The sequence below is a fragment of the Coenobita brevimanus genome, chromosome 6 (genome assembly GCF_032717465.1).
Source record: "Coenobita brevimanus isolate Jiangsu-jjx chromosome 6, ASM3271746v2, whole genome shotgun sequence".
NCBI lineage: Eukaryota > Metazoa > Arthropoda > Malacostraca > Decapoda > Coenobitidae > Coenobita > Coenobita brevimanus.
The window spans coordinates 56,491,292-56,512,187 of record NC_136959.1 but is presented as its reverse complement, the minus strand read 5'-3'; the positions used below and the strand labels follow the sequence as shown (position 1 = coordinate 56,512,187).

At 43.5% G+C, this 20,896-nt stretch overlaps 1 protein-coding gene across 1 annotated transcript in view; it reads right to left on the bottom strand.

Moving 5' to 3' along the window:
- Positions 1 to 20,896, bottom strand: part of LOC145399841 (uncharacterized) — a 93,048-nt gene that overhangs the window by 8,553 nt on the left and 63,599 nt on the right. The window contains exon 11 of the mRNA XM_080272414.1: positions 4,512 to 4,637. Coding sequence (XP_080128540.1) covers positions 4,512 to 4,637 — 126 coding nt within the window. The remainder of the gene's footprint in view (positions 1 to 4,511; positions 4,638 to 20,896) is intronic.

Genomic DNA, 20,896 nt, shown 5'->3' with positions numbered 1-20,896 from the left:
CATAAAGGTAGAGCTTAAGATATACACTCAAATTATTACAAAGGAGATGCAAAAAAACATAACATCTGACATGCATCAAAAAGTGAGGAGTTTCTAGCTTGGAGGTTCCATGTGGTCAAAGTAAACCCTCCCACTTTCACGCAGGATCACACGGCCCTAAGTCCCATACATTTCTCATGAAATGCACTGTCCAAACCATCCCACTGTCTGAACCACCACCACCCTCCCCTACTCTACAGTACTTTAGGGTAGCTCTAGAGTGGTACCAAATGATTTCCGATAAACCAGGAAATAATTTATAATGCAGGGTGGTACCCTTATAACCAACCAACACGTGTTACCTACATGACAGCAAGTGGATTGGCAGAGGGGTAGTGCCCCTCCTCAGAAAACAACTAACTAAAAATAAGGACTAGAAGCCTCGGACCAGGACTGACCAACGGGTGATAACTAAGGACCGAACAAAGGACATGGAACAGATTGCGACATGGAATGTAAGGGGTGCGAATGATGAGGTCAATGAGAGAGAGATTGTCCAGGTGCTTGATGATGCAAAAGTGGATGTATGTGGAATAACTGAGACAAAATGGGGAGGTCAGACTGTGAGAGAATGGAAGTATGATGGGTAGATATGTGCAGGAGTATGTGTCTCAGGCAAAAGAAGGTGTTTGTACTGTTGTGTGCAAGAGATGGAAGGAGAATATGAGAGTATGGATCCGTCGGCTCAAGGACTGTGTGGGCATGACTGAAAGTTGGACTACAAATGTGGGCGATTGTGTGTGTGTGTACGAGCCAACGCAAAATAGTACAAGTGGAGTGAAAGAAGAGTTCTAGAAAAATGTGGAAGCATGCATGGAAAAGTCTGAAGGAAATGAGAGTGTTTTTGATTGGAGATACGAATGGAAAAGTTGGGAACGTGAAGGTGGATGTAGTAGTTGGTCAGTGGAGTGTGCCTACAGAAGTGGATGAGAATGGCAGTGCTCTAGCAGACATTTGTGCAGGGAGGCGGTTGGTGATAGCCAATGCCCTCTTTAGACACAAATTGATCTACAGGTATATGTGGTGGGTGATGAGATAGGATGGTGGTGAACTGAATGAATGGAAAACAATAACTGATTATGTGTGTGTGGATGACAGAATGAGGTGTCTAATGGATGCAAGGGCATACAGAGGTTGGGGGAGTGGACTTTCTGACCACCACTTGGTGGTGGTGAAAGTCAAAGTTCATGTGAAATGGAGGAGGAGGAGAAGGGAAGGACAGGAGGAGGCAGTCCATACAAAGAGGGTAGAAAGGCTGCAAGAAGATGGAAAAAAGGGAAAATATACGAGAGAAGTGGAGAAGCAATTGGGTAGTGAGTGGATGAGAAACAGGGACATGGAGGAAGTTGAGAGACAAAAGAGAGAGTTATAGGTAGAGAGGAAGAGAGAGGTGAAAAGATTAGTAAGGGAGAGTAAGTAGAGAGTGGATGAGGAATTTGGAAGGAATTTGAGTGTAAAGTGGAGGGAATGTAAGAAAAGGTTCTGGAAAGAGGTAAAGAGAGTTAGACAGGGTAATGGAGAAGTAAGTTGGGGAGCGAAAGATAAAAATGATATATTGCTATTGGAGAAGGAAGAAAAAGTGAGAAAATGGAGAGAACACTTTAAGGAATTGTTGAACAAAGAGAATGATAGTAATGCGAGTACAAGTGGCTGGGGAATGGCTGGGAGGAGGAGGGAGGCAAGAAGAGAGGAAGGAATCAGTAGGATGAAAATTGTGGAAGCAATGAGAAAGTCAAAATGGGGAAAGCCCCAGGAATTGATGGAATGTGTGGTGAAATGCTGAAGCATGGGGGAAGAGATACTAGTAGAATGGATATGGAAGATGTGCAGACTGGCCTGGAAGGAAGGTAGAGTCCCAGAGGACTGGAAGTCAGGTATAATTATAATTCCACTGTACAATGGAAAAGAGGAAAAAAAAAGTGTGTGGTAATCATGGGGCATCTGCCTTCTTAGTGTAATAGGAAAAGAATACTTATTGACATCGTTACGGAAATAACAAAGGAATTAGTTGAAGAAGAACAGGGCGGTTTTAGAAGGGAAGAGGTTGTGTAAATCAGACATTCATTCTTAGGTCTTTAGTGGAAAAGTTTCTAGAGAAGGGAAAGAGGTTGTACGCGGCCTTCATGGACATGGAGAAAGCATACGACAGTGTGAATAGACAAAGAATGTGGAAGGTATTAAGGATACATGGAGTAAATAGGAAGTTGTTGAATGCTATGAAGAATATGTACGAGGGTGCTAAGGCTGCAGTGTGTGTGGATGTGAACTGAGTGAATCTTTCTATCAGAAAGTCGGATTGAAACGGGAATGTGTCATGTCCCAATGGTTGTTCAACCTGTTTATGGATGGGGTTATGAAAGAGATACAAGGTAGCACAGTGGATGTTGAAGCAGCCCTAATGAGAGGGCAATGTTTGGAAACTCCCTGTACTGTTGTTTGCAGACGATACTGTATAGTTAAGTGAAGACGAAGGGGAGCTGCAAGGCTTGATGGATGAGTTTGGGAGAGTGTGTAAGAAATGGAATCTAAAGATGAATGTGGGGAGAGGAAAGTTAAGGTCTTTGAGAGAAGTAACTGAATATACAGTGCAGCTGGATGAGGAGGAAATGGAAAATGTGAATGCGTTTAAACCTTAGACTTAACAATGACGACCTGGGTCATCATGCGTTTGTCAACCTCTGACGTCAGTATGAGGACTTTGCCCATCATCCGATGTAATGTCTAAAGAAATATTTGGTGAGTCGTCATTTTTGTTGGATGACTGGCAAAAGTGGGTGGAGCTAAGCCTGCCGCAGCTGGTACATGTGTGTTCACTTGGTTTGCTTGGCTCAGTGTGGTGTGAGGTTCCTCACAGGTAGAATGCATACCTCTTGACCTCCCACCGAACACTTATGCTCCTTTTTCTTGGGTATATATGCGGCATTATTATTTAAGAAAATACAACAAATAATGTATTATTGGAAAGAAAATTTATTCGGCTACGTATTGAAGCAAAAAATATTATTACTTCTTGAATATTTTTTTTTTGGGGGGGCGAATATTTTTATATAGGACAGTGTAAAACTTTAGCATGTCAGCTAACTTCCACTCACTTCTTTTTTTGCATTTTATTTTGTACATATTGTCTTTTTGGACAATGTACGACAGAGTAAAACTCTTCATCTTCAAAATGAGACCAAAGTGGCCTTTCTATGATGAACAGTAACTTTCCTACAAGCATTAGAAGTAAAATATCTCTGTGCGACTGTTCTGAAAGCTCTCGAGCGAGAGTTACGTGCACAGCCAGAATTTACACTCCTCCCTTCAGGGGATAGGGTTAAGTATTTGGGTAGTATGATGAGTAAGGATGGATATTTGGAGGGTGAAGTGCTTGAAAGGGTACAACAAGCAAGATAGGTTGCTGGTTCCTTGAAAGCAGTGATAAGAAACAGGGAAGCGAGCATGGAAGTGAAAAAGGTTCCACATGACAGTATTGTGATACCAACTTTAACATATGGAAGTGAAGCTTGGACCTTGTTGGAGGGACAGAAGTCAAGAGTGAGAGCAGTGAAATGAGTTATATGAGATGTGCATGTGGAGTCACAGGGAAAGGCAGACTGACAAATTAGGAAGTGAAGGAGTGTTGTTGTGTGGATGTGATATGAAGCATTAGGAGAAACACACTCAAGTGGTTTGGCCATTTGGAGATGATGGAGAGTGAGAGACTGATAAGTAGAGTGTACATGAGTGAGGTGAAGGGGGGGAGAGGGAGGGGGAGGCCAAGGACGAAATGGAGGGATGGAGTGGAGAGGTATATGGGAGAGGGGGGTGTGAGCTGGGACAAGGGCAGTGAAATGGTGGGGGTACAGGGCAACTTGGAGGTGATTTGTTTGTGGCAACCCCTTATGGGATTAAGGCATCTGGCAATAGATAGATAGACAGATAATCAGACTGCAATGTTAAAACTTTCCCACCAATTCAAGTCTCTCTCTGTTTATTAACATATTATGCTGTCAGTCATCTCCCTCATGAGTCAACTGACTCTTTTGTTATGGTACTTTTAGATCCCACCCATATGACCGAGATATTATAACAGCAGAAAACTAACAAACTCACAACATACAGGCCCTGGCTTCATAATCAATCAATCAATTATTCTCATGACACCATTCTTGGTCTTGAATGAATCCCAAAATTGAGGTTGACCATGATCGGGTTATGTCTTCCAAGGACTAGAAGCTAAACCAAGCACCATAATTGGTTAAGTACAGTGCTCTTCAACAGTGTTGGGAAAATGAAATCCAAGATGCATAAAACAATCTGCAACACTGTAAAAGTATCAACTTGGACTTTAAGTCTTTGTATTTGTGACTGAATGGCTGCTGCCTAAGAGTGATGACTGTGTGATTAGTTACAAAGCTTGCAGCCAGACATCAACTATCTCTTGGACAATTATCCAGTAACATTGATAATAACAAGCAAAAGTGACTTACTTGTAAAAGGTGGGATACCGTTCATACTTGCGACTATACATTCCAGTAGCATTGTGCCGCAGCTTCAGTTTCAGCCAATATTTCTCTAGATCATCAAAGTTTGTAGACCATCGGGTTTTCAATTTCCTGTTTGGGATAAATAAATACATTGTATAATATATATATATATATATATATATATATATATATATATATATATATACATACATATACAGGTAAGCCCTTAATTCACGTGAGGGTTACGTTCCCAGACCCTTCGCGTATGTGGTAAATTCGCGTATACATTCTGCCCTTGTGTGCACATAATTACGCATGTCTACTAAGTATATTACATCTGAATAATACTGTTTATGCATTACATACACCTTATAAACTAGCATAAAGTATGAAAAACAACAAAAATGTAAGAAATTGAACACTGAAACCTGACAAGCACAAGCATAGGTGGAGACACATCAGCAGTCTGGTGCACAAACCCTCACTGTCTCCCATATGCTACATTCTGCCTTCTTTATTGTCCAAACAGTTGACTCATTCACTCCAAACATACGGTTCCAAGGCAGTTCACAGGCATAGGTGAGGACACTTTAGCAGAGTCTGGTGCACTAGCCCTCATTGACTCCCGTATGCTACGTTCTGTCTTCTTTAGTGTAAGAACAGTTGACTCACCCCAAACACACAGTTCAGAGACAATTCACGATGAAGTCAATTCACCATCAAAACATGGACAATTCCGTCATTCTATAATTATACTTATTATTGATTAATTAATACTTTAATAACTAATTTTCAGGTAGATTCTATACCTCATATAAGTAAAAAACTAGTGTACTGTACTTGCTAAATAAACTGGTATGTAAATAAATGACAGGGAATCGTCCTGACGGGGAATTGTCGCCGACATTCCTCCCCTTAAGTTTGTCCAACACTTTAACTTTCTCTGTCAGCAACATCACTTTAAGAGTCCGTTTTGGTGTGTTACCACATGCATCACTAGCACTAGGCTTAGGCCCCAGGTTGGCAGACAAGGCAAGCAATCACTGGAAGGCAGAAAAATAAGCCACAAATAACGATTCGCGAGTCATGCATGGTTTGACCGTCGGATTCAAACTGACTGTGTGGACCAACCTTCCACACACACACACACACACACACACACATACATACATATATGTATGCACACAAGCAACAGGTAGGCATTTTTATATTTTTTTTATTTCTCTTGTATATTAAAATTATTTATTTGAATACTATAATTTCATGTTTTAATTATTGTACGAAAAATTCGTGGATAACCGAAATCACGTGAAAAAAGTTCGCGTGACGGCTTACCTGTACAGTAATCCCTCCACTATCCGACGTAATAGGGCCATAGGCAGGTCCGGATAGTGGTCCTGTCCGGATATTGGGACCCAGCTTATGGACTTGTACTTATGGACCCTAACTCAGAGAAACACTTATACAACTCCCTCTGGACATGCATAGCACCTATTTAAGACCCAAATCACACCAATAAGGCACATAAATGACTGAAATAAATGCAAAAGAAGCATAAAATGAGGGTTTAGAGGTAGGTTCATACAATATTAAACATTCTGGTTACTGGCTCCTGGACTAGTACTTATGGACCTTAACCTAGCCTAACTCACAAAAACACCTTCCCACTGCACATGCATAGCTCCTAACACCCTATTCACACCAATAAAGGACATTAAAGAGTGAAATGAGGTGTTTGAGGTAAGTGTAGTATGGAAAAAAGTACAGTATGAAACATTCTGCCTACTTACAGCAAGTCCGTGGCCATCTCGATGAATAACCGCCTCCTCTCGGACTCTGACAGTAAGAAGGATTTCCTGAAGCACTTCCAGTACACTGTTTTTGAAGTCTTGCACTGAACTTAGTCAATCGCACTCAGAAGTCCGTTCTCTTCACAGTGCGCACTCTTGTCTAACTTATGCTCCATTGTAACTTACTACGTGTTGCACTCTGCACTTTAACTTTTCCCACTCTTCTAACCATTTTCCAAAGCAAAAACAAACAAGTCTATTTACGTTAAATTTTGTTCCAAATTAGTCTTTTCACTTACAACTGTAAATCCTTAACAAAACACACTGTTTTTTCACTGCACAACACTGTAAATTCCCGTGTGGTCTAGTGGAGGAGTTCTTGCTGTTTAATCACTGTCAGAGTCCGAGAGTATCACTGGCAGGTGACCTAGGGGTGCGTCGCTGGGTCGTGGTGATGGCGTACCCACTGCAGACGACTCTGAAGACAGACGCAAACTCACGTCGAGCGTTGACTCCACCGTGGCTGATGTGCTGGGCTGTGGCTCGGAGCATGAGGGCCTGTCTTGGGGAGGCAACGGAGTGGAGCCAGGGCTGGGCACAGCGGGGGTCACGGGCCTGAAAAAACTGTCAATCGTTGATTGACACAAGGACTGACGATTCTGACGATTGATGATGCGCTGCCTGAAAGCACGCACTTCCTCCACAAGTCCCAAGGGCCCCATCTCCCTGTCGCAGTCCGGGTGTTCCAGGTAGTCAAGAATGAACTCTAGGTGTTCCCGGAGTGCGTTCAGCTTGGGGATGGCTGGAGTAGTGTCATGCTGAGAGGAGTCCGCATCATCGTCGCCATCCTCGTCGGAATCTTCAAGCTCAGTACTGACACCTGCAACTGAAGACGCGATCTCGATATCAGACAATGTCTGATACCCAGGATCGCCCTCGTTGTCATCCAACCACTCATGCACATCGTCCACATCAACATCGTCGCCATGCGTACGTAGCCGTGCATGGAAGTCATCCACGTCAAACCCTAGAAAATCGTACTCCACATCCGTTCCGAGAAGCAGACAAGACCAACCATTTTCTAGAGTTTTCCTTCCATGCACTGGCCCACTTGTAGATTGCAGACTTGATGTTATAGCGGCGAAGGTTTTCCAAAGTCTGCTGGCCTCGTGTGTCCCATCCCTCCCTGCGCTTGTCCTCGTCCTCGAGAAGAACCATCACCTCGTCCAGGAACTTCCGGCAGTATAGGCGCTTTGTTGCCACGATCACTCCTTGGTCCATTGGTTGGATGAGAGCAGTCGTATTAGGTGGCAGAAACATGCACCTAATCCGGCCATTCTCAGCCACCAAGTCCTTGTCGCACGGGTGGGCAGGTGCATTGTTGAGGAGAAGGAAGGCCTTTACCTGGTCGCACGGGATTCCCAGTGTCTTCGTCTGGTAATTGATGACCTTCTTGACGAAGTGGCGGTGGAACCAGTCTTTGAAGATCTGGGCTGTAAACCATGCCTTCAAAGAATGGTACTAGACGACAGGAAGGACATCCATCACCCCACGAAGACACCGAGGCTGCTTTGCACGGCCAACAATAATGGGCATAAGCCGGTGCATGCCGTTAGCATTGGCACAACACAAAGCAGATAGCCGTTGCTTGGAGAGCTTGCGGCCAGGTACATGCTTCTCCGTCTCCTCGGCTAGAGTGTTCGTTGGCAAAGAGCGATAGAATAAACCAGTTACGTCAGCATTGTGGACTTGGCTGAGAGTGAGGCCCTCCCTGTCGATCAAGCCCTTCACCTTGTACTGAAATTCGCCAACTCCATCCTCGTTAGCGTCCAAAACTTCGCCATGATCTTTACGGTTGGTAAGGCCATGCCGTAACTTGAACGCGAAGAGCCAACCCTCAGATGCCTTGAAGTCTAGGGCGTCGTGAAGCCTGGCGAACTTCTCAGCAGCAGCCTTCAGCTCCGTTCCATGTACCATCACACCAGCAGCACGTTGCTGTCGATACCAAATCAACGTGGAGCGGTCGATTTCAGCAAACTTGGGAGTAAACATCACCTTCCTCTCCATGTTGTGTTTGCTTCTCGACGAGAAGTCAGCCGTGTACTGCATGAGTTTGTCTCGGGATCTCTTGATATCAAACAAAGTAGATCGGGCCAGGTTGAACTCGCGGAGGATGTGGGCAGAAGACCACCCCGCATCTACTTTCTCCAATATCTCCCGTTTCTTCTCCAGAGTCAACACCACTCTCTTCCTCTTCTCAGGCGGCGGGGCCATCATCACACATACTAATAAGAGGCCCGAGAGCAGCAGGAGTGCCTGCAGCAGGTAAGGAACCACCACAAAAGCAAGCACGTGGGCAGCCATGACGACGAACGTGCACTCGCGGCGAGAGACAGGCGGAAAGTGGGGAGGATGCAGCGGCGCTCTATCGGACGTCGGAGGAATGACGCGCCACAACAAAGCTGTCCCACGCTGTGCGCGGCAAGTTCAAATTATCGGCGAGGAAAAAAAAAAAATCCCCCCCCCCCGATTTTTTTTTTTTTTTTTTTTTTTTTTTGCGGTTTTCGGACCATTTTGGGAATGTTGGATCCCGGAACAATTATGTCCGGTTAGTGGGTATGTTTGGATATTGGGCATTCGGATATTAGAGGGATTACTACATATATATATATATATATATATATATATATATATATATATATATATATATACAGTACACCCTCATTATCGACGTTTTTTTTATTGACGGATTTGATTATCGACGTTTTTTTTGTCTCCTGGGAGTTAAATTATTATTAAAAAAATAAAAAAATAAAGAATTGTATTGGCACCTCCTAGCAAGTTTGCGCGCCATCCTGCCAGGTGTCTCTGGCTGCTCGCGGCATGTTCCCGCCGACCCAACAAACAACAGCATCAGTACACGTTTGTCTGTTGTTCTCATATCGTGTTCGGCCACATCTATCGTGCTTTCACGATCATCAAGGCTCCGAAGCGCCCTTGTAACACTCCAACTGGAAATAAGGCAGCTAAGAGAGCAAGGAAAGTACTTACCTTGGAAGTAAAGAACGAAATATTACAAAAACTTAGAAGTGGAATGAGCTATGCAGCGGTTGGTCGCGAGTATGGCATGAATGAGTCCAGTGTTTGTGGCATAAAATGGAGAGAAAAAGACATTAAAGATGCTCTGGCTTCGTGCACACCAGGATCGGCTAAAGTAATGATGCATGTGAGAGATGATGCCTTGGTTCATTTTCATTCATTCATTGCCAGACGCCATGTATCCCAGATGGGGTGGCCAAGGGCTTAGAGTTAATTGTTTTATAGGGAGGGGCACTAATCCTCCACCAACCCCACTTGACACGTAGGGATGCCAACAGCATCTGGTGTTCCCAGGCGGTCACCCATCCAAGTACTAACCAGACCCAACGTTGCTTAACTAGACTCCCAGTTCATCAGAAACAAAGCAAAACAACTCTATGCTCGGTTTGCTGGTGAAAGCAGTGGTGTTGGTGAAGATAATGGTGATGAAAGTGAGGCAGGTGAAAATAGTGATGATGGTGATGAAAGTAATGACGATGGTGATAGGCCTAGTAATATTGGTGCTTCTAGGCAAAAGAAATTTGCAGCCAGCAAGGGCTGGTTCGAGAATTTTAAGAAAAGGTATGGCCTACATAACATTAGGATGACTGGTGTAGCAGCTTCAGCAGATCAGATAGCAGGAGAATCGTACCCACGTGACTTTGCTGAACTTATAAGGGAGAAAGGGTACAGGCATGAACAAGTGTTTAATGCGGACGAAACACGCCTGTGGTGGAAGAAAATGCCTAAAAGAACGTACATTTCGGAGGAGGAGAAAAGTGCGCCAGGCTTTAAAGCAGCAAAAGATCGTGTGTCTGTGCTGTTGTGTGGTAATTCAGAAGGACATATGATAAAACCCATGCTCCTGTATCATTTGTTATAATGTTAAAGACGAGTTGGATTTTTTGTCAATAAAGGATATTTCTTGCAAAAGTTAGGCAGAGATTAAATATGAAATATACGAGCATAAGGAGAGTTGAATTTTCCTAAAAGAAGATCCTAGCGAAAGCTAGGCTAAGATTCATCTTTGATAGCATAAACTGCCATACAGTCGTGAAAATTTAGGTCTGGGAGAAATGGAATATCAAGAATGAAAGGAAGCTCTTGAGAATGAAAGTAAATAGGAGAGCGTGGTCTCTCTGGTATGAGCTAGCAGCACCGGCGTGTGTTGTGAAGATCGGTGCGAACAGCTGATCTAACGTAACACTTGCCTCACACTCTCAGTTATTAGACGTATGAATGACCACCACTGCTGCTTTCGTTTTTTTTTTTTTTTTTTTTACACACTCGGTTATTTAAACATATGGATGGCTACAACTGCTGGTTTCGCCTTTTATATTTAGATGGAGTGAGGTGTAAGTGGAGAGAGAAGTGATGATACAGCAGCCATTACAAGTTGAGGTCCAGTGTACGACCACTATGCATCAACATCAGAGATTATGCTATTTTTTCCATAATTCTTTACTTAATATAAGTAGTTTTATTATGATATTCAGTTTTTCAATTGCCTAACTAATTTATTTCTAAGAAACACTAAAACTAAACTGCATATTACATACGAGTGATTGAAGGGATACTAAATATATAAATAAAGGGTACCTGACCAGACGAAAATCGGTATCGACGGTTTTAGGCATCGACGGGTATCTTAAGTACCTAACCCCCGTCGATAATGAGGGTGTACTGTACATACATACATACATACATATATATATATATATATATATATATATATGCACACACACACACACACACACACACACACATATATATATATATATATACACATACATACACCATATTTTCAGGCATATAAGGCGCACGAGCATATAAGGCGGATCTCAATTTTGGCTGGCCTACTCTGAGAAAAATAAAAAAATACAGCTAACCCCAGACCCCTTAGCTAAATGTCTCGCATAACTGTTCATGTGCTGGTTATAAAATTTTCATGTACAGGAATTATGAAAATTTAGACTGATGCCCTTTGGTAAGCTATCATAGTAGGCTAAGTCACAGTACTTACCTTAACACTACCAAATATCACCACTGACCTCCACCATCACTAGTATTGGCCATTGTTATTAACTCTAACCACTATGAACCAACAACACTAAAATTATCAATCATCTCCATTAATATTATCAACCTCCACTGCTGACACCACCAACTACCACCCCTAATACAAAGCTGTCATCACTACTTAAGCAGCATATACCATCACCTGATCACTTGTAAACAAACATGGCAGTGCAAGTTGTGGAGTCATCAGAACTTAGAGTAACGAAAAAATACTGCTGAATATTTAGTTTATTAAGCAGTCATAGTGACTGAAATATGTATGGTTAAATATCTATATTTTTTATTGTTATTTTTCCTCAAACTTGTGAGGATTTCAATACATCTTTTATTTTCATGAACTGCCAGTAAACACAGTCAGCACAGAACAATAAAGATCATATTTATAGTATGAACAGATATTTTATTTTATTTTATTTTATTATGACTGTAACCCAGTGAGTTATTAAAATTTATAAAACAAGAAATATGAAAAGATGTAAACAAACAACAGTGGACAGGTGATGTGGACACAGGTTTGCTTATTATGTACTGAATAACTATATTTGTAATTTATTACTATAATTACACGTGTATAACTATATTTGTAATTTATAATATTTAGTTGCTAATCATTCTAAAGAAATTTGGGAAACACTTTTGTAAGGAAGGTGTTTGGAGTTTGTTTACAGTACCAGTAACTCTACTGCAGCACTGAAACTACCACTTGCTAGTAGCCCAAGCCTACCCAAAGCCTGACCTTGAGCATATAAGACACAAGGTGATTTTCTGGGACATTTTTTGGGGAAAATAGCGAGCCTTTTATTCCCGAAAATACGGTATATATATATATATATATATATATACAGTGCTCATCAGAAGTATGGAGCGCCCTGCGTCCCTCCTGAGAAACAAACCTTTCAACATTGAAAAAACATATAAATAATGCATTTTATTTACCTTTAGTGCTTCGTAGGGTAGCCTTTACGTTTCTTCACGGACCTGAGACGTCTTGGAAGTGAAAGGGCGAGGCTCCTGAGGTGCTGGAGGGGTATTTTGTCCCAGGAGTCACGATTGGCGGCTTCCAGCTTAGGCAGAGAGCTCACGTCCTTCCCTTGGAAACTCTTCTTTACGAGGTAATAGAGGTTTTCAATCGGGTTGAGGTCTGGGCTATTTCCTGGCCAGTCTGTCATGAATGATACCTCGCAGTCACGAAGCCAATTGGTGACCGATTTGGCCTTGTGAGCAGGTGCACCGTCCTGCTGAAACACTCGTGCACCTGTTGGCTCGAAGGAGTCTGGTAAATGATCACACAGAAGCTCCAGGTAAACATCCTGATTCACTCTGAGGTTCTTGGGAAGTAAAACAAGCTTCCCCAAACCCTTCCCTGAGAAACAACCCCATACCATGAGTGAATCAGGATGTTTAACTGTGCTTTCTACATACCGTGGGTCAAGTGGGTCACTACCTTTGCGTGCTCCTCTGTTACAGGTAACACTAAACGTTGCCTCATCAGACCACAACACTGACAACCATTGCTCCTCACCCCAGTTTAGATATTTATTTGCAAAGGCAAGCCTATGAATTCTCTGGCTGCTAGAGAGAAGAGGCTTTTTCACAGGCCTGTGACTTGTGTAACCAAGCTCATGCACCCTACGAGACACTGTTCTCACTGACACCTCACCAAACACTTCCGGGTTGCTCTCCTTAATTTTCCTTGCACTCACACGAGGATTAAACTCCACTGCACGTTTTAAAACATTAACAGACCTTGGGGAAGTTTTCCTAGGCCTACCAGACCTCGGTTTCTTTGTGGGAACTTCACCACTGTTTTCCTCCCGAAACCGCGCACACCAACGACGCACTGTCGATCGTGACACACCAACCAATTCACTAATTTCCTTTGTCTGGTGGCCTGCCTCCTTTAGAGCAATGATCTGGGATATGATTTCACTCGATAGTTCACGGGTAGGTGCCATAACAAAGCTTTAAAGGCCAAAACACTGCAGGACACTCGGTAAAAAATGGCGCAATTTGAGAGGGACACTCGGCGGAGTTCCTCTCTCTCAGGCAGCCCGTGGGCGACTGAGGCGGGAACCAACCAGCATGTCGGAAGGCCTCAGGCTAACGTGACGTCATACTCGGAGCTCAAACTTGTGGCTCAATTCTTACCCCCAAAAATGGGTGATTCTTTTTGGGCCATAAGTATTGCGCGCCCGGCGGACAACGCTGAATACTTCTGACGAGTACTGTATATATATATATATATATATATATATATATATATATATCTATTACCAGACGCCATAATCACGTAAAGGGTGGCCATTTGACTTTGAGTTATTTGTTTTATGGGAAGGGGCACTAATCCTCCACCAACCCACTTTCTGACATGTGGGGAGCATGCATGGTTTGGTTATATGGTTACCACCCAGTGTCGTAAATGGTTTCTTGGCTTACAGGAAACCATTTGACTTGTCACTCAATGTAAAGCCACCTGTAAAGGAAAGAAAAGCATTAAGAAGTGACAGGAAAGATGGGAGAAATAGGAAGAGAGGAGGGTAGGCACAGAAAATGAATGATAAAGGCTAAGGAAGAAGTAGGCAGCATTACATCAAGTGCGTGAATGATGTTTGCCTCACCTGTATATATATATATATATATATATAGACAGATAGATAGATAGATAGATATCTTCATCATCATCATCACCATCTGAACCTCCTTTCCCACCTTAGGGCAGGTTGAGGAGTAGCAGGGTCCAGACAGCCCAAATTTGCCCAATCCAATGGGCCACGCTTCCATTCACTCATCATTCCAGCCCCTGGAAACCTGGCTCTATCTGATATGCCAAAAACATTCACCACGTTCTGTAGCTTCACATACACGTATCTGAGGCAGTCAATCCAGATGCCGTCGTGTTAAAAAGGGGTGCCAAATCCCTTAACATGCGCATCCCCTCACAATATTCATCCATCCAGCTCGATCACTTGTCAGTCTCCTAGCCTCACCGACTACCAAACAACTCTTCCTCACACACTTATCCACCATATCCCTGCACCCTCTCCTTGGCCTACCTCGCCTCCTCCCTCCTCAGATTCACTCAGATAGACCTTTTTCACCACTCTTGTTATCTATTCTCTCCACATGACCATACCATCTCGGTATACTATCATTGATTCTGGTGTCCACAGATTTCCTCACTCCACATCTTTCACGAATCGTCTCCTATCCACTCTCTGTACTCCACATACATTCCTCAGAAGTCCCACCACCACTGCTCTCACTCCTGACTTTTTATTTTCATGCCATCCCATAGTCACATCCATATGTTAAAGTTGGCACTAACACTCATTCTTGCAAGCCTTTTGCAGCTGCAACACTCAAGCCTCTGTTTCTTTTCAAGGCCTTCATTGCACCAGCTTGTTTCCTTCCTTGTGTCACTCTACTTTCCATTTCTTTTTAAAACATTTTCCCCTTTTTTCTATCACTGTACCAAGGTATTTGAACTCTCTCACCATTTCCAGTCTGTCTTCATTCTCTGCAACATCACACTGGGAGTCACCTTCTCTCTCAGTAACCATCACATTATTCTTTTCTGCATTTCCTCTCAAGGAACAACACTCACAGACATCAGCAAAACTCTGCACTTGCCTACCAAGTTCTTGTCTGGTTTTAGCAAGTAGTATCGCATCGTCAGCATACAACAAATTTGAGATATTCCATCCATCCCTATTCATTACCAATGCCATCCCCCTCTCCATTCCTCGTGTTTTTACTTCTCTCATCACCCCATCCATATATATATATATTGAACAACCAAGGGGACATCACAATCTTGACGCACACCCACACCGAGCATGAACCATTAACTTAGATGCCCATTAACCCTTACACGTGCTTCACTACCATCATAAACTCTTGACGGCACCAAGCAACTTACCATTTACACCGTACATTTGCAAAATTTTCCACAATCCTTCTCTGTCCATTTTGTCGTATGCTTTTTCTAGATCCATAAATGCCATAAACACCTTATGGTCCTTCTCACAAGCCTTCTCCACTATCTCACTGCAAATATTTGATCCACTTATCCTCTGCCACTCCTAAAGCCATCCTGTTCATCACTCGCTAGGACTTCTAATCTCTCTTTCACTTTCTCTATAATAATTCTTCCATATACCTTCCCTGCCACACTCAATAAACTTATGCCACGATAATTCTTGCACTCACTTTGCTCACCTTTATTTTTTGTACAGGAGTACAATCACAGCCTTCTTCCACTTTGCTGGCACTTTCACACATCCATGCCTTCTTACATATCTCCAACAAGCACTTCATTCCCCTCTCTTCATCACACTTAATCATCTCTGCATACACCTCATCAACCCCAGCTGCATTCCCATTTTTCAGCCGTTTCACTGCCCTCTTCACCTGTGCGAGTGTCGTCTCTTGGCACTGCATTCCTTCACTGCACACCCCCAAAACCAATGAGGTTTACAGTGTCTCTTCTCTCTCAATTCCCATTCATCAGGTTTTCAAAATATTCTTTCCATCTGGTCCTTGCTTCATCTCCATGGGTTAATAATCTACCACCTCTATCCTTCACACCATCACATTTCTTTCACTTGTACATTTCCACATCTCTTTCCAGAATAACTTCTTATTTTCAGAGTAGTTTGCACTCATTTTTCTTCCTAGATCATCATTTACCTCCCTCTTTTTCCTCATCACTAGCCTTTTTATTTGCTTCTTGCTCTCAATATATTCAGTTCTTATTTCAACTGAACCCCCTATCTTGTATCCATTCTACCCACTTCTTCCTCTTTTCCTCCATTGCTCTCTTAACATTATCCCACCATGCCATATCTTTCTTCTTTGTTGTTACTCTTAACATTATCCCACCATGCCATATCTTTCTTCTTTGTTGTTACTCTTAACATTATCCCACCATGCCATATCTTTCTTCTTTGTTGTTACTCTTGCCACACCACACACTGCTTTAGCATTCCTAACTAAGCAATCCCTATATGCATTCCACAAGCTGGCCAGATCCATTTCATTCCAATCCACTGGATCTAACTCCTCCTCTACTTTGGTCCTGTAATCATCTGCCATTTGTTTGATCCTCAGCTTCTCAACTTTCAGTCTTTCTCCCTGACTGCTCCTCTCCCTCATAATCCACCTCACTCCTACCAGCTTGATCTTGCATACCACAGTCATAAAATATGATCTGACAGACCTACACATCGTCCTTTCACGACCCTCGTATCAGGAACCATTCCCATCGTCGACCTCTCTACGAGCACGTAATCAGTCAGGCTTCTTTCAACAGGATTTCTGTTCCCTCTATACCATGAATATATACACACATCTTTGTGTTTGAGATACGAGTTACAAATGCACAACCTCCTCTCCAGACACATATCCTTTAGTCGCTTCCCATTATCATTTTCTCCTGGTACTCTATTACAACCCATTAAGTTATCCTCAGGACCAGTGCCTACTCTTCCATTCATATCACCCATAACAATCACTTTATAGCATCTTGGCATTTCTTCTCTATTTCATCCAGCTCATCTCCAAACCTGGCTTTCTCTGTCTCACTCCTGTCCTCACACGGTGCATATGTAACAATCACTGCCTCTTTCACCTTCTCAAACTTGAACTTGACATACATACAGCTCAAGCTGACACACTTCTAGTCTCTTATTCCACTCTGTCACACCTCATTCATCAACAAAGCAACTCCTTCCTTGCATCTTCCTTGCCCATTCATGCCTGATCTTTCATATTTCACACCCACCCACTCCTTCACTTCACACCCTTTCATCTTTGTTTCACACAATGCCATCACATCTTATCTCGCACTCTTGATCACATTCACCACTTCCACCCTGTTGCACTCCTCATTCACACCTCGCACATTCCACATGGCCATGCGAATCTGCCCATTTGGTTGGGGCCCTGGGCAGTTTTTGGGCTCTCCGAGGCTCTCTGACACAACTGGCATGATTAAGTGATTTTGGATATGGGAATCTGGGGGACACTTAACCCTGCCAAAAACCCCGGTTATATAGTTACCACCCAGCATAGTAAATGGTTTCCTGGGTACAGGAAGCCATTTGGCTTGTCACTCAGTGTTGAGATCATATGGCATATTTACATTGAGTGAGTGGATGATGGGTGCCCTCATCGACCACAATAAATATATATATATATATATATATATATATAAGTAATCCCTTCAATATCCGATGTAATAGAGCCCAAGGCATGTCCGGATAGTGATCCTGTCCGGATATTGGGCCCCAGCCTCCTGGACTTGTACTTATGGACCCTAACTCAGAAAAACACCTATACAACTCCCTCTGGACATGCACTGCACCTATTTAAGACCCAAATCACACCAATAAGGGACATAAAAGACTGAAATAAATGCAAAAGAACCATAAAATGAGGTTTTACAGGTGAGTTTATACAATATTAAACAGTCTGGGTACTTACAAGTCCCTAACTCCTGGACTGGTTTGAACCACCAGTTTGCAGTCCACAGTTAATCCTCTGCACTCTAAATTCTAATTTCTTAACACTGCACAACACTGTAAATTCCCGTGTGTTCTAGTGGTGAGGTATTGCAGTTTATTCACTGTTTATTCACAAAAAACAAGCACCTGTGGCTTGCACTGCTATAAGCATCTGCTCTCGATTGGAGTTAGGCTGTGACTGTTGATGATGGCGGGGTAACAGAGTTGCCAGATCGCAACGGCCACATTACCAATCTCCTCAACTTTCATTACCAAATTTAACTTTTCATTACCAAATTCGTAAAGCTAGCATTTAATCTTCACTAATTATATATACAAGTGGAAATGCATGCAATCACTCTCTTTATAATTAACACCATGTTGATTATTTTCACGCCATGCAGGGTACCAGATTAATCAGAGAGAGCAAACAATCCACCATCTCCATCCTGTGTATCCTCATACATGTGAAAAATCCATTTGGTAATGCATTATTCTGATTCATTACCAAACAAATTTTTCATTACCAAATTGGCCCACATTTGGTAATCAAAAATACCAAATGGCAACCCTGACAGGGGAGGGGGGAGGGGGGAGGAAGGAAGGGATGAAGGGACCATGGTGTAACAGCTGTTCGGCGCCACTCGGCAATTTCAAATTACGAGTGGGAAAAAAGTAAGAATTTTTTCAAATTTTTTGCAGTTTTTGGCCCATTTTGGGAATATTGGATCCCGGGATGATTATGTCCGGTTAGTGGGGATCTTCGGATATTAGAGGGATTACTGTATATATATATATATATATATATACAGTAATCCCTCTAACCCCTTAAACGCGGATCGTCACATTTGCGACGGTCGACCCAAAGGACATAACGGCGGATCGTCGCGTTTGCGATTTGAGTAAATTTTGAATAACCGCGGGCAAGCAGGCTCCAGCTGGTATTGTCTATCTGTACCACCACCCTCTAGCTACAACTAGCATACTTTACCTTTGTACTACTGACCTCAGTTGTTGCCAAATATCGCGTTTTCCCCCGCCCCCCCCCCCACCACGGCCCGGCCAGCCTGGCTGTGATACATGGCAGCGCTCTGAGCGCTCAGAACTGTAAATCTGCGATCTCCTCTCACAAGCAGTTTATGCTACTAGGAAACGCTTGTTTCCCCAGTTGTAACACTAGCTTTTTTTCTCACGGTTTGCCCCTGTTTAGCGTCAGTTTACTGCAGGCTTTCAAAGTAAGATTATGGCGAGTTCTAGCTCTTCCCAGTCAGTGCAAGCGGCCGACAGGAACGAGAATAAAGTGGCGGACGTAAGGCAGAATAAAAAGTGCACCGTGGTGATCTTTTGGGAAGTAATATGATTGAAAATAATGTAGTATACATGTTTTTAGCTGTGAAAATGGAAATGTTTGTTGAGTGACGGGAAGACCGCCGCCACAGTGCATGTCGGCCGTACGCTCCGTTGATTTTAGCCTTATTTTCAGTGCTTATTGTACAAATACGGATTCCTAACTACCTTTACGTTGTAGTATAAAGTTTACTGTGACAGAATGAGGCTGTGGTAGAGGGGAAACCGGGTTGCTGGAGGTGTGAAAGTGAAGATTTGGTTACCCAACTTTGCAAGTCTCCACAAGTTCTTGGGTAGTCCACGAAGGCTCAACACCTGTCTCTGGAGAAAGCTGAATGTAAGTACTATCTGCCATACCAAGTAAAATGTTCTAGGGTTAATCTCTGATTTTTGGCAAATATTTTCCTACAGGTACTCAGACCGCGATACAACCCCGCAACTCGGGGGGGATCGACTGTACACAGCCGCGTTTAAGGGGCTAATATCCAAATGCCCAATATCCGAACATCCCCACTAACCGGACATAATCATTCCGGGATCCAACATTCCCAAAATAGTCGGAAAACTGCAAAAAATTCGGAAGGGTGGACGAATTTTTCCCGCCCGTAATTTGAACTTGCCGCGCGCGGCGTGAGACAGCTTTGTTGTGGCGTGTCATTCCTCCGACATCCGATAGAGCGCCGCTGCATCCTCCCCACTTTCCGCCTGTCTCTCGCCGTAAGTGCACGCTCATCGTCATGGCTGCCCACGTGCTCGCTTTTGTGGTGGTTCCTTACCTGCTACAGGCACTCCTGCTGCTCTCGGGCCTCTTATTAGTGAGTGTGACGATGGCCCCGCCACCTGAGAAGAGGAAGAGAGTGGTGTTGACTCTGGAGAAGAAACGGGAGATATTGGAGAAAGTAGATGCGGGGTGGTCTTCTGCCCGCATCCTCCGCGAGTTCAACCTGGCCCGATCTACTTTGTTCGATATCAAGAGATCCTGAGACAAACTCATGCAGTACACGGCTGACTTCTCGTCGAGAAGCAAACACAACGTGGAGAGGAAGGTGATGTTTACTCTCAAGTTTGCTGAAATCGACCGCTCCACGTTGATTTGGTATCGACAGCAACGTGCTGCTGGTGTGATGGTACGTGGAACGGAGCTGAAGGCTGCTGCTGAGAAGTTCGCCAGGCTTCACGACGCCCTAGACTTCAAGGCATCTGAGGGTTGGCTCTTCGCGTTCAAGTTACGGCATGGCCTTACCAACCGTAAAGCTCATGGCGAAGCTTTGGACGCTAACGAGGATGAAGTTGACGAGTTTTGGTACAAGGTGAAGGGCTTGATTGACAGGGAGGGCCTCACTCTCGGCCAAGTCTACAATGCTGACGTAACTGGTTTATTCTATCACTCTTTGCCAACGAACACTCTAGACGAGGAGACGGAGAAACGTGTACCTGGCCGCAAGCTCTCCAAGCAACAGCTATCTGCTTTGTGTTGTGCCAATGCTAACGGCATGCACCGGCTTATGCCCATTATTGTTGGCCGTGCAAAGAAGCCTCGGTGTCTTCGTGGGGTGATGGATGTCCTTCCTGTCGTCTGGTAAAATTCTTT